The sequence below is a fragment of the Opisthocomus hoazin genome, chromosome 9 (genome assembly GCF_030867145.1).
Source record: "Opisthocomus hoazin isolate bOpiHoa1 chromosome 9, bOpiHoa1.hap1, whole genome shotgun sequence".
NCBI classification, from domain to species: Eukaryota; Metazoa; Chordata; class Aves; order Opisthocomiformes; family Opisthocomidae; genus Opisthocomus; species Opisthocomus hoazin.
The window spans coordinates 29,882,976-29,898,473 of record NC_134422.1 but is presented as its reverse complement, the minus strand read 5'-3'; the positions used below and the strand labels follow the sequence as shown (position 1 = coordinate 29,898,473).

General features: G+C 40.1%; 1 protein-coding gene across 5 annotated transcripts in view; it reads right to left on the bottom strand.

Annotated features, from left to right (window-relative positions):
• PARD3B (par-3 family cell polarity regulator beta) overlaps positions 1 to 15,498 on the bottom strand; it is a 433,237-nt gene that overhangs the window by 140,605 nt on the left and 277,134 nt on the right. For all 5 annotated transcript variants that reach the window (XM_075430672.1, XM_075430673.1, XM_075430677.1 and 2 more), the window contains 2 exons: positions 4,687 to 4,893; positions 3,461 to 3,695 (listed from right to left, as the gene is read on the bottom strand). In XM_075430672.1, the coding sequence (XP_075286787.1) occupies positions 3,461 to 3,695; positions 4,687 to 4,893 (442 nt within the window). The remainder of the gene's footprint in view (positions 1 to 3,460; positions 3,696 to 4,686; positions 4,894 to 15,498) is intronic.

Below are 15,498 nucleotides of genomic sequence, written 5' to 3'. Positions count from 1 at the left end.
CAAAAATCTCAGATGCAAAACACTAAAGCTCAACGCTTCTTGTACTACAGATAAGTACTTGGGTTTGGTTTTAATACCTTGAAACACTTTATTGATTATAAGGCAGAAACAAGTCAATCACATGGACAAGATAAAACTTGTTACAGCTGCATATGTGACCCAGTAAGCATAGCACAAAAACCCCATCGCAGACACCGTGTGACACTTCCAGTAGCTGCTTCAGCCTCAAATTCTACTTTCCTTTGTCCTTTATATTTGAGCCCTAGTCCTTCGCCAGAAAGTACATGTGTCTTCATTAGCACTGAGCTTTCTGGCAAGATCTCAGAAATATTTTCATTGTCCTTCTGATCCTAGAGCTCTCACCACAGATGATCATCTCCTGCTTATCTCAACCCAGTCCCTGTTTGGATGCATGCACACAGCACAGCAGAACTATGCAGGCATAGCTGAAATAGCTCTGAACAAACTGCTCCACAAATTGCAAACAGTATGAACGATCCATGTGGGGTTCCAGCTCTCGGTAGGATCAATTAGTTACATGGCTGCAGTCATAGGACTAGTTTAGTTAATTCATGTCATTGCCTGGTCCCAGGCAGATATACCCTCTTCCCACTCCTGCCAGTTGCTTTCTGAACTTTTCTCTCAGGTCTTTCTCTCCTGTCAGTCTAGCAGGGCTTCTAGTCCTTGTTCCTCACACGGTCTCTCACATGGGGGACTGCAGCACAACTACCATCATATCTACAAAAGGCATACTACAGATATCCTTCTCCATTCACGTTTCTGCTCCCTTCTGATGTTTACATTTCTAATCCCTGCTATAGCAGGTTCCCCTCCCAATTTAAACTCAGCATGTCAAAAACTGATCTCATTTCTATATCTAAATACTTCTCTCTACTTCGTTCTCTTAAGCTACCAAGAAATAGTAGTCACCTTGCCTGTTGCAGAAGCTCACAACTTTGTCATCTTCAGCTTCTCTCTTTCCTTCCACAGATGTTCTACCAATAAAACATGCCAGTTTCATCTCCACGATGTCATAAAAAAATCTGGCTGTTTCTTTCCATCCATGCTGCTAAAATGCTTGATCACTCAAACCTTCTTACTGCAGTCTCCTCCTCCCCAGCCCTTCTGACACTCACTGCTCACTTGTCACATCAGTGCAAAACTCCAGTTTGAAAAATACATCTTGAATCCAGTGTTTAGTCAGTATTTGACCCCTTCTAAGTTCCCCCATTAGTTTCCTACTATTTCTCTTAAAAACATTCAGATTGTTTTTGATTTTCATGTCATCCACAGCAGTTTATCCCTGAAAAAACACCAACCTGGTTCTGCTAATCTTGAGCAGGACATATGGCCCCCAATTTTTTTGTAAACTCACACTGTTTGGTCTTGTTCAGTCCTTACAGGTCATCACCCTTCTTTCACTAGTATCACGGCTGGGATTCCCTAAGACTCTCACCTTCTCAGGAAGGAATTTCTTTTCAAGAACAATTATGTAAATTCTAGGGAGAAACACTGACAAGGACACAGAACCTTTAAAAACCTTCCAGCTGAACTGTTGGCTCTCACAAACAACTCCTTCTCTGTTCATCATAACCTGTTGCTCCCGTCTTTGCAACTTTGTAGAGATTTTCAGTGGTGTGGGATAAAAATTCCCATTCTGTGCTCCCATACAGGTAAATAAATATTATTAACAATTACTGTCTGCTGGGAAGACTATCAATCTAAATAAAGAGCAAACTTATGAAAAGAACAGATGTATAAAGCTTGTATACAACCAAAATTTGAAATATATTCTGAAGAAGTGAATCATTAAGAACAGTAACCTGTTGTTCCCAGTTTTGCGTGTTGATCACTGTCAGATTTTTGTCAACTACAATTGCTTGTTTTGGATTCTGATGTCATCCCATGTTCTTTCTCGCTCAGGCATCACATCCCCCTGAGTAAGACTTTGCACTTCAAACTTTGAATCTGCCAGTGATACATGAAACAGAATACTTATGCTTTTGTCAGACCTCTGTGTCACTCCCCTCCTCTTCCAACAGCCCTATTCATGCCAAAGAGTTAAAGAGTGAAAATAGACATAAGGCTTAAGACACACAAGAGAGTTGTTGAAGTCACCCTCTTAATTATTCAGTGTTTTGACTACTGTTCCATGTTAAGCCCTACTTTTTTAAATGAACACAAATGCACTTGCAATGCGCAGGTGTGAGTACGCACCTCCTCAGCATTCCTAAAGAGCCCCCTTTGAATGCGGGCTGGTATACCCACGCATCTTCATCTCACGAACACTAGCAACTGCTGAAACCATGCAAATCTGGCACATAAGCACGCCTGCATATTTTTGACAGTATCTCTACGGTGGTCAAAAGTCAATAGGACAATTTTGAGGATTCCTATTGACGACACATAGAACAAAGTCAGTTAAAACCTTCCATGTCAGTGTAACACAAGCCATTTGACTCCAAAGGACATATCAACAGAAAGCTGCAATGCAAGTTCACCTATCACTGTCCTAATGAATTTCATTTTTAAGTGAATGATCTCAGCAGCTGAATTTCTCAGATTACTAGCTAAATGTATCTTTGCCTAATCAATGACTGTGGCTTTTGTATGTACCTGGCTTGTCTACAATACAGCATGCTATAGAAACACCAATGGCTACCTAAAGCTAACACCAAGTGTTCAGTGCCACAAGTAACCACGTGGTCTAATCATCTCCAGGCGATCATTACATTTCATTCACACACCCTATATTAATTGCAAAGATCTATCAAAAATAAACAGGTACCAGAGGCAGGGGTGATAGCAACCAGAGCCCCTACAGCACCAAAGCCTCCAGCAATAGCAAGGCAACATCCTGAAGAACTTTGTCTGGTCTCTGATGATTCCAGACATACAAAACCAACCAACAGACACAGAAGAAATCCAAACACTTGCATGCCAGGCAAGGAGGATGGTGATCTTTTGACCACTGCAGGCAATGGCTGAAGCTGCGAAGCAAAGATTTTATCACAGCTAGTGGTTTTCACCAACTGCAAATGTTACTAGATTGTTTACAGTAACTGGAGCAATACTGCTCTCCCCAAACCTCGTGAAGGAAGCAGATAAGCAAGCGAAGAGAAAGCAAAGGTCTGAGTGTGGGAGCAGGTCATATATTACTCAGAAATATTCCCCACAAAGCCTCCCCCACCAACACAGGCTTGTTTTTAGCCTGAAACCTTGAATCTTTTCTGACATATGGGAATGAATTTCAAAGGCACTAAAAGACATTTTGTCTGCCAAATGTCTTCTGCCTCAGCTACAAGTTTGGTGTAAAAGTATAAACTGCTTTCTTTTTAAATAACATAAACATTATTTTGAGTCCAAGTGAAATAATTTTTCTACTACTTTATAAGAGTATCAGTTGTTTCCTACGTTATAATGAGAACGGGTGGCCATTTTGCTTTTTAAAATGCCATACCTCAACATGACACCAAAGCCTTTCTTCTTTTTCTTTTCTGGATCTTCATTTTCTTCTTTCCTTTTCTTCTCTTTGATTTTAGATTTGCCCTTTTCCTTTTTCTTCTCTTTCTCCCTATTTTTTTTGTCTTTTTTTGCTTTGGTTTCTGCACCCTCTATTTCAAAGTTCCTTGGAGGGGCAGACTCCGTGTTCTGAGCTTCTTGACCAGAGTGAGAGCTCTTATCAGAGAAACCATCTGCACACAATGAAAAAGAAGCGGTAAGGATGGCTAGGGGCCACCAAAATGTAAACAAGTGAAATACAGCATGAGTGTCTACAAAGTGCTCAAATGACTCACACCACTTACTCATTTAACTGAATAATTTAAAAAGCAGACTAAACATATCTAGTGAATTCCAGCAGACTTCTATTGTAAATTAAATACAGAGTTATTTTAGTAACTCGTCTTCCAATTTTTATTCCCGATACAAAAATCCTGACATAGTAAAACACTACTCTATGTGAAATCCAGGTTGTTAACCTCCATCAGCTCGAGAGAACTGACATGATGGGATGCAGACACTGAGAGATTACTTCAACAAGAGATTCTGGCAACTGACATAACCAACCTACGTAACAAAACGATTTCATTCACTCCCTCAAATCTTTCTATTTTGATGACTAAAGAAGAAATAGATAAACTGTTCTGTCTGTTTGGAGCAGAGCTGTATGTTTCTATTTGGGGGGCTCAGGATCCAAGCACAATTTTATCCTTCATGCTAAAGGAGACATATTTCTAGACTGCGGTCTGTAAGCCCATGGTGACAGAATGAGCAGCAGGGTGCTATCAATACACTCTTGCCTTGTCTACAACAGGAAACAAATTTCCTGGTTGGAGAAGAGGGAATTGTAGACAGCTCTGTAAAACAAGCGAGATAATTTTTAGTGTAATCTGAAGAAGGCAGCTGCTTCTTGAAGTTGAAAAATATAATTATTTAAGGATTGAGTTCTAAATCCTCCAACCCACCCCTGCCCCGAAGGAGATCAGTGAAAGACTTTACACTAAACCCAGTCAAGGTTGCATGGGGTACTGCAAAGACAGCTCTATTCAGTGGAAGACATGAGCAGTTTTTATAATGTGATCAACTTCAACTGGACTAAATCATTTGCTTATGTGCTTCACTGAGTTAGCTGTCAGCAGTCCTAAGCGAAGGTGGCTCCCTCAGTAAGTGCTATTAGCAACATACCCTCTTCTCCATCTTCAGGTCCATCATAAGACTTGTCAATGGCAGCTCGGAAACTCTCATTACAACCCCGACCACGGACCACGTGAGGCCTGGGTCTGTGAAAAGGGAGTTCGTTCTTCCTAACTTCAGCCACAGCAGTCTGAAGACTCTCGAGAGAACTGGACTTCTTCAATCCCAGAGTAGGACCAAAATCTTTGCCAACAGAACCTGGAAAACAAATAGTCACATTTTGATACCTAAAACCAGACAGAGAAATGAAACAAGTCAGACAGATACACTTAATTGTGTACTTTTATTACCTGAAGCCTTCAAAATAGTATGCAATCAACGTAATCTGTTCTAAAAATAACATCAAGTTAAACCTAGTTCAGTAGATACCACCGTTGAGACTTGGAGGGAATGCACATAATTTTCAGACCTGACAACAGTGATGGGCAATAGCTGGCTTGCTCTGCATCACTTTAAAGCCTGCACCAGTGATAAGGATGGGGTTGCTTCTTCCCCCTTTGACAGCGGTGTCCGACTGGACGCTGCTAACAGTTGCAAGGAGAACATTATCCTTAGACTCACCAAAACAAAACACCGCTACACAACAAGAGTTTCAGTTTTTAGAATGAAGCAGGTTGTATGAATGATTGTATGATATTTTCAAACACATTTCTCCTTGTGAGAAGATATTATGTGTTCTCTCACAGTCTTATCCAACCTTTTTCTTCAAGCTGAAACTGGTGCTGTGATATCAACATACACAGCAGGTTTTTAAAGAAGGAAGTATTTGCAGCAAAGTACAGTTTAACATAAACGATGTTGCTGCCTCCTTGCTTGTTTACAGGTGTAAGAAAGCACTTCATCTAAAAAAGAGCAAATACATTCCCAAGTCTCCTGAACGCTTCCTCTCTTTGAACGCTCTCTGACCTTAGAAAGGTTTTACTTTGTGGCAGTATTCGTGTTAATTAGTATTAATATAACGATAGTAGAATAGGTACAGAAAAGTTCCACAAATACATGCGTACCAATCAATGAAGAAATTCACAGCTTAATTTAAAAGCCTTTATAGCATCTACTTAATTTTTATATGGCAGAACAATAAATGTGACATACAGACATTGAGGAAGAGACTTTGCCTTGCAATATGCCTTCTGCCTTTCAGGACACAAATGTTGTTGTTTTCAAGCGATACTAACACAAGCAACAGGAGAATATAAGAACAGAAGACCTTCATATACATGCCCACACACTGTCATGCCTGAAGAGATTCAAAGATCAGAGAAAAGACAGGCATGTTAGTACTATATGCTGCTATTTTAGATTTTAGAGTGCTGGTATTTCTGAACTAAAACCAGTATGATCAGTGAATTCTTAAAGGGAAGAAAGTGAAGAACTGACACCAAATAAACTCGCCAGTAGTGTCTACGCAACGCAATTTACTTCCACTACCTGCAGACTGACAGCTGCTGAAAACAAGGTGTGGGAGGTGGCTTGTGGAGACAAACAAGTATAAGGGAAGCCTGGTTGCTCAACCTTCTTTTGTTCACCGGTTGCCCTTCCAGAGCTACCAGTATTGCCAAATTAGCCAGTGCTGAAATGGAGTCAGAGCAATAATTGCACACAACATACACAAAGGTGCTTAAAATCACTAAAAACTTGTGCACTGGTAAGAGGCACTGCAGTGCCTACCTCGGGCTGAGACGGAGCAACGCCAAGGGAAGCACAGTCGCTGCACACGGCGGCACAGCGAAGGCCACTCTGACCAGCGGAGGGACAGCCTTCGTGCTTGTCGGTCAGAAAACAGCTCCGATGAGTCGTGCTCGCAGCTGGCCACGGCCCCACCGCCGGAGGTGGGCTTGGGCTGGTCGTGCAGCTGGTGCCGAGTGCCAGGCCGCTCGCCATAGCAGCTGGGTCAGCAGCCAGCGCAGCGGTGCCGATGTACCCGTGCCACGTTACATTAGCGCCCTCAGCCCCATTACCTGGGGAAAAAAGGCTCAGGCTGAACGGTGGCTGGAGCCTGCTTTACCTGAAGCCACGCCAGGTAGTGACTCGAAGTGACTCAGGCGGGAAGGCTGCCCTTGCCACGTGCAGGCCATTCCCAAGAAAATGCAGGTCAATGCCTACAGTTGGGAGCGATGCACTGAGACGTGACACGTGCCGGGACACAAGCCGCCTGCGCGGCCTCGCGCCGCGATGCTGCCCTAGGCACATGCCCGTCGCATGCCATCGAGCTCAGTCGGGCTCACCCAGAGAGCCGTCCGTGCCCGGCACTGGCTGTCAGCAACTGCGTGGGAGACTGGCACTTACTGGCAAAGCATGCTGCTTTCTGTATAAACAGTCCTTGCTATTTCGTCCTAACGTGGAAGCCCCCCCGAGGAATTAACTTTAGTAATAACTAGCTGTAACGTCCTGGGCTTTTATATTTTAAAGTGAACGTTTACAGTGACTTTCCAGTAGTATTTTCAGTTTGCTACCAGAAAGAGGAAAAAAGAAACTAAATGGAGCACTTCTTAGCTACCAAGTAAATTCAGAACACCACTACCCTGGAAAACTGCTTATTTTTTTTTTCCCCCTAATGTCCCCAAAAGAAAGAGAATTGGCTTATGGTCACTTCGTTGCCTAACATCATCCAATAATGTGTGACCTTAAAGGACAGTATAAAATGGCAAAGATTAACTGTATTTCACCCACACTGGCAAAGAAAGCTAAATTTCAACTGCGACCTTCCTGTGTTCTACCGTTTTAAAACTGTTCTCATTTATTCAAAAACTTACCAAGAACTTTTAGTCACAGATTTGCAATGAAGCATTAAGTTACCCATTTCTAAGACTTGTAATAATTTAGTCTGAAATATCACTGGCAGCATTGGAAGTTTCTCACTATTACCATGAAAATCCACCCATGAAGAAGCATCTGAACCCAGGTGAAAAATAATTGAATTTTTTCTTATTGATGACAGTAATAGCAATGCAACCTCATTAAGAAGGGGAACATTCAGTCACGGAGTTTACATTCTTGGACATTCTTACCAGGGTTTTCAGTGAGAACTTCATATTTCTGCAGTTCAGCTTTTATTCCTTTTTTCTTTCATTGTAAAGCTGCAGCAATCACATATCAGTGCACAGCTACAGATACAGGAGCTGAGGAGCTTCCCTAAGCAGGCAGACCAGTCTCCTTGCTTTCCCAGCCAGTATCTATTACTGCATGCTTTAAAGAGAAATGCACAAGACTCCGTAATGCACAAGTACCAGATCCCAGCTAAGGAAAATTTCCCTCCCCTGTCGTGTGTGTCCCCATCCACCCCCCCCCCCCCCCCCCCAAAGTACCTTTTCCATTTCTGCAGACCTTTAGAACTACTGTAAGCATGAAAACGTGAGTTCTTCCTCATGGGTAAAAAAAAAACCCAACCAACAACAAACAGAACCCCAACAAATAAACAACTCTCATCTCATGGTAGAGTCATAGTAAGTCAATTGAAGCATCCACTTTATTCTTTTTATAAATGGTGAATTATTTTATGCATCTCTACTGAATTTATGAGAGAAAACAACTGACACCAGTACCTGCCTACGACTGGCTGAAATGACGATGTTGGTTACTAGATGATATCTGTAACTGATCATCCTTTAACCGAAAGATGGTTTACATGTACCTCAATTTTCTGCTCAATGCCAGCATGGCAACCACAGATTTTTTTCCTTAATGCACTAGTAAAAGTAAACCTGCTTTCTGTCCTTTTATTATTATTATTACTATTAGTTTCAGGTATTTCCAGGCTTCTCTTTTTCCCACATCTGCACATTCCTTTCTTTTTTTTATAGCCTGGCAGAAGGAAACATGCCAAAAGCAAGCTGTCAGTCATGAAAATCAAAGGGAAACAAATGACACAGCATTGTAGGCAATGCAAGCCACCCCAAAGGCACATGTAGAGAGTTGAACTGAAGAGAAGCCATGAATCACTGCCACTCTAAATGAAATACAACTCCTAGATGCCCTGAACAGTAAACATCTTATATATTTATCATTAATTTCACTTTTTAGATAATTACTCTTCTTGAAAACCTGAAACTATATGAATATGCCTGAAGGATAATATTTAAAGGAATGTATTTGTGTGAGCTAGATTAATATTTACATTTTGAAAGATATAGTAAGGTAAAAACCAGCTATGAAGAAAAAAAGAAGGACAAGTGCCACTGAGACTGAGAAACTAGAATAAACACAAAGTTGTAACAGATTATATATAGCCTGGCTCTGTATTTACCGGAGCCCTAAACAGACACATTCTTGGTTCCCGGTGCATTGCACATGAGGGAGGTGCATGTGTTACCAGGGAGGAGAAAACCGTTGAGTCTTCCACCATGCGAGTACAGGGATGCTGGAGATAACACGAGTGCTTTTAGCAGGCAAAAAACCGTTTGTTCAGGAAACCCCGTGGCTGACTTCTTTTGTGGTAGGAGTCAGAGTGAGACAGGGCAGCACCCTCTCAGGAAGCAGCTACGGCCCAGTGCCTGTGCTGCTCCAGACACGCGTCCTGGGCAACGCTCACGATGTCTGACGCAGCCTCAGCTGAACTCGGGCCTATCCCAACTGAACTGATCTAACCGCTTGCTCTGTAGTTATCTCCTCTCTAAAGGAGCTGGGGCATTTTAAAAATACCTTTTGATACATATATGTTCCCATGATTTTTCACAATACAATCAATTCACAGATCACATGTATGTTTGGGGTTTTTTTTATACAAATTAATGTATTGCTAACCTTACCCTGCCCCTGCAGAGGTGAGGATAGCAAACAGCTTCAGAAACATCCACACTTTTGTTCAGGACGGAAAAAGCAGGATTTCTGTTGTACAGAATTAAATGATACAGGCATCAGGCTGGTAAAATAGGCCCCTCAGCAAAATGTAGTCAAAATATATCCTTGCTGTATGAGAATAAACCAAATCTGTTACCCAAACGAAAGATGTCCAAAGATACAAAAGGCAAGAGGTAGCCAGTAAGACTTGACTACTTTACTCTCCGCTTCGCTCCTTTTGGAAATTACTTCTAAATACACTGGTGTATAAAGCGGAAACTCTGAGTATCTTTTAATAAGCTTAAAATCAAAAGATAAAACATTTGTCATTATTATCAAACTCTGTGTGCCATAAATATCAGAGAACAGCTAGACAGACACAGTTCTTACAGCGTTGCAGCATCATATGGTGACTTAAATTAATTCATGTTCAATTGTTTCTGAACCATTTTGTTTAATGTAGTTTCATTTATTTCTGGTAGGATTCACAGTATGCACAACCAAAAAGGATTTTTTCCTCTCACTTATATTTTTATACTCAGATACTTCCTCAATCATCAATCGATTCAATGCAGAGAATGATTTAGGATGGAGGAATTTGAAAGTCATTACATCACTTAGCTTCTGATTTTGAAAGGAACAGCTTTAATAGGACATTTTTGTAGAATAACCTGAGATCATACGGTAGCCTTTTCTTCAAGACTAGTTTATACAGGTAGCATAGAAAAGATTATCAAGGGCTTGATACTAAGCAAGAGAAAAATCACTGCCTTGCACTCACGTATTAAAGACAACATGTATAATTTTGCTCATTTTATACCTCAAATCAAGGATTCCAAATTAGAAGCAGAAATACTGAACACAGAACACCCCATACCTGACGGGGGACGGAGGGGACGGAGGGGACGGGGACACGTCTAAGAAAGAGAAATCAAAGCATGGGAGAATTTAACAAGTTCTCTGATTAAAAGAGCTTCGGATTTACAGATATTTCAATCTATTTTACTACATATAATGACTGCAATTTAGCCCATATTTGCACCAACTACAATTTCATCTATGAATAATGGCAGTTCACAATCTGTAGCCCACAAGGTACACTGAGCTTTAGCCAACCAAAGAGGAAGCGTTTGGAATAAGGCAGCCATTATGCAAGAGGCGAAAATGCACTACTGTCATCTTAGAAATGCATGCTGGTGTCGCTATTTTCTATAGTCTTACCACTAATGCAAAAGAATGTGTTAATATTTCAAATAGGATAATATGTACAGCATTGAACATCTCAAAAACACTAATAAGTTTCACAGTGCAACAGTAGTAAAGCTAAGAATTAGGAGCAAAAGAAGAAAGAGGTTCAAGCAAAAGCCCTTGGGAGAAACGGCACATGCATTTGCGAGGTTAGTGCTGAATGTTGGACAAAATGCAGCAAAGCCTGTCTTTGCACAAAAGAACGTCTGATGTTATCTGCTGAAATAATTAGTTTTCTTAATTTGGTTACACAACTTTAACCTCTCACATAACCTTCCACTTGCTGGATGCATAGCTCTGCATCCAGCAAAAAGTTTGCCTAGGCATTTGAATCCCTACTCCTCCTCCAGCAGGCTGATGTTCTCCATTGGGTTGGTGCAAACTGCCGTACTTGCCCTTCGAACAGGTCCCACTATAACCTTCTACAAAGCAGAAGCTTGCTTCTCAAGGATATTCATGTATATCAAACTGATTTTAGACATAGCTGTTACAACCCACTAGAGGAAAGCAGCTATAGGAAAAGCAATGCAGACAGGAAAAAGTCCAGTTTTTAGAAGATATGATTCCCTGGTGATTTCAGGCACCTTGTAAACTGATCAGTCTGGAATTGAGTAGTAGTAGAAAAATTCCAGTGCCCTGTGATTGCTTTACTGTTACTTCCACACCCACCCTCTGATAAGGTCAAACATTTCAATCCAGCTTTAAAAGACTGGGAAATGTGACACGTTCTGAGATTAATTGATATAAATTACACTTCTCAGACTAAACCAACATTTTTGTTCCCAGGCCAAAGTTTAACACCAAGGGAGAGTCCCTGCACTAATATTTAAACCAAGTCACTTTTAATGGCATAAGGCTAACGGCTAGAGTGTCACCTTTGACCTGCGGGACAGAGGAAGAAACTTCTTCAGCAGCAGAACAGAAGAAAGCAAGCCACTAAGTATGTTAAATTCATGGCTATGATCTATTTCGTTAAGTCTGAAGCCTATTTTGAAATAAGGTGCCGAATTATTACTCAATCTCAGTCATTGAGCCTGAAATCTTATTTTAAAAAATGACTAATTTAAATCCGATGTAACAAATTGAAAGGATGCAAAAAGTTCGTATTAAGCTTTCCATTTTCTTTGCTAATTCAAAGCTTTTCTGGAGTTCTTTACATGTGAATGCCAACAGAAATTCTCTCCTATCAATAATTTTATTCACAATTATTTTCTTTTTTAAAAACTGGTATGTCAGTTTTAGGCATCAAGTTTTGGCCTGGACGGATTTTTACAGACATTCATATAAGCTGTATGTTAAAGATTGCTTGAAGCATCATCCAGGGATTAATTTAGGCTACTGCAACAACAAGGAATATAATTATTGTAGAAGAGAAGCCAAGCCAAGGCAACAAAGAAAAATACATTTCAATTTCACCAATTTAACTTGCAGGTAAAAAACAAAATATATAAAACACTTCCTTCACGTGTGCTTTTCCTTATCTGTGATCATTAAGACCAGGAAAAAGAAAAAAAAAAAAAAGCTAGATTTTTAACAAAATAACCTGGAAAAAGGATATCTTTTCCTAATAATGGCATTGCTTTTGTACACCTGCCCACATTTTGATCAGTGAATCCTACATGCTTGAGATATTTATGAGCTCTCTTTATTGGTGCCCCCCCCCCAACTGCCCAACAGCCGCTCTAATTTAAGATGCTCTATATATTGTTGCCATGGGTGACACATGAACATTGAGTAAGGGAAAGCTCTGCTAATAAAAAGGCTTTCACAGCACTTCAGTCCTTGCTCATAAGTAAAGTTAAAATTTATGGCTTTTAAAATACTGGATCTGAGAGAGGTCAGGTTAAATGGCTGCTAGTAATAAAAGGAATCAATATGCTACAGAATCTGAAGCAGCCAGCAACTAAATAAACACCTCATCCAAATCCACTTGGCCCTGAATTAAAAGAACATAAAATATTGTATTTATTTTGTTTGCCCTCCACCAGTCTGTGTTTTGCATCACTACATCCACTAGAATTCTACACAGAGCAAGCAACAAACATATGTTGGCCAAGTAGCAATTAAACTGTATGTCAAGGCTCCGAGCAATTAACTGGGCATTAACCTTATCAGGGAACCACTTCTGGATTAGCCAACTACAAACAGGCAAACATCTCAGTCTGGGAAGATTCTGCAACGTGTATTTACAAAAGCTTCAGAGGACTCGGACTTCCTGTCTCAGGCACACACAGAGTAAATGAGCCATTTCCAACAATAACCCTTTATTCATAAACCCTGAACAAAACCAGAATCACCTTTTTGAGTGATTAGCATGTCCTATTAGCATGGAAGTACAAGACAGTTTGTTCCTTACAGCACTTTAAAATCAAGCAGACCAAAATAAGCAGTGAACTCAAATCTTTTGCTCCTAATCCACATTTGGCTCAGTTTACAGATTGATTTCCAGAAGAAGTTCTGAAAACCTATTTTCTTCTGTTTATTTGTACATGTTTAAATAGAAAGTGCATAGGTTAATTTTCAGTTTAAGAAATTAATGCACATTTTGCTTGAAGTTGCCAGCAGATAATCTGTAAAAAAAGGTACATATACACCCATAATCAATCTGTCTATACATACACACAGAGAGAGGCCATTCACGAAGGCACACATGTTTTTGAAATGGCTTTGTTTGTGAGTTTAATAATATTTGTCTTAAAACAGTTTTTAAAAGTTGATGTCAAAATCCAGCTCTTGTACGGGAATATGCAGAATTTTGTCAAACCTACTATTAACTAAGAGAAACGGTTATCCAGCACAGCTCTGACTCAAAATCCCTACAGATTCTGAAAGGATTATGTAGGTTTTCACCGAAAGTCCACAGCAAAGGTTCCTTTTTATTTCCTAGTGAGATTTTTAAGATCATTTGAAAATGCTTAAAAAGTTGATAACTGTATTTTATTATAGATTCCTCACAGCCGAATCCACAGTTGTAGTGATATTGGGTCTTTAACCTAAGTTTATTTTACAAGCTTTAACCCTCTCCCCCCCACCCCGATGATACTGAAACTTCTCTGCTTGGTCTCATCATTACAGAGACAAGGATTGTTTTTTAGAAAAAGAAGAAACCCCATAGAATACACCTCCTTCTTGACATATCTCAATAACTGAGGAGTGGGAAAAATACATGATTCCAGCTGGGTAATACTTTTCCCCCCTCCCTATTCACCAATAACTCAAAAAGGACTGAAAGGAAACTTTTCAAGCTTTGCACGCGAGTAGGCTGTGAACTAGGTCCTTCAGCACAGCTTTTAGGAAAGGAAAGTTTAATTTCTACATCTGGGTTATTTCCCCTAACATTAGTTGAATCTGAGTAAACTTGGCCATAAACTTGTTCGTAAAGTACAGGAACAAAAATACATATGCACTCCCATAGGTACACGAGCATACAATGATATTCCACATGCACGTTTTCAGCAACTACAGTGACCCCATCTAGTGACATGCCAGAAGCTAGAAAGGAGAATTCACACATGCTCCTCAGCCGACGGGTTTAAATAAGTTGTAAAATTTTAACAAGAGTGTCATGGGAGCAGAGAGAAGATAAGTAAAATACAGACGTTAGGATTGAGAACAATTATTTTGTACGTTGAATATGAAAAGTATTTTCAGGGCTTTCTTCCACAAAACTGAATCCTTAGAAAAATCATGTCCAATTCATGGAACAAATGACAAGGAACTTTCCTTCCAAACAGCTGCAGCCAAGGATTTTGCTAAACTGTTCTGTAGCGTATAAAGACACAGACTCACACTCAATGACATCTGGCTGTCTTCTGGGGTTTTAACAGACACGATTCACAACTGGATTACAATCCCAGCCTTGCTTAAAAATAAATTCAAAATACTACTTTAGTTATGCTGGTTAACTCTGAGACCTAGTCTCTACAATTTACTGCTTTACACATTACATTTGTGTGGGCTTGTGTACAACCCTTCCTTAAGAGGTTTGCAGCTCCCCTGCTAGGTATGTCACAATGTGTCATTTTAATGAAAAGATTATTTTTAAAAGAAACTGGCAAGGATGTGAATGAGAGATCAAATAATGCTGGTTTCATAAACCTGTATTTTTGGAAAAATCATTACATTCTTAGATGATTAACAAATGTGCACATAGCCTTTAATAGCCCCCACAGAAAAGGGAACCTCTCCAGATCTCTACGTTTTGTTTCCCCTGCAGCAATTTTTAGTATCCTATACTCTATTAATTGCCGAGTTATGCATTCAGGATCTTTTCACAGAATCACAGAATGTTAGGGATTGGAAGGGACCTCTGTTGACCCACAGTCCAACCCCCCTGCCAAAGCAGGGACTCCTACAGCAGACTGCACAGTATATTTCAATATACAGTTTTGCATTGCTACAATGTATTTAAATGGCAAATTAGAAAAGCTAATGGAATTGCTGCATGAAACAACTTAGAGTATGATTTAACTGTAGCAGCAAACAAATACAAACTTTTCTTGAGATTGTCTTCTCCATTTTTCTTGCCTATGTCCAAATGACATTACCTTGTTCCCTTTCACTTGCCCAGTAAATGGAGAGTAGATACAAATATGGTCCCTATCATAATATGGTACCAGACTGCAAAAATGTAGGGTCAAGAGAGAAGAAAGAGTCATTCCAATTCTTCTTGGCAACCTCCCTCATCAACCAAACGGTGACATTTCTGGAGAATTTAGTCAAAGCACTATCCTAAATTATGACAACAAATTCCAAGTTTCTCCAGGTTTAACAGGATGG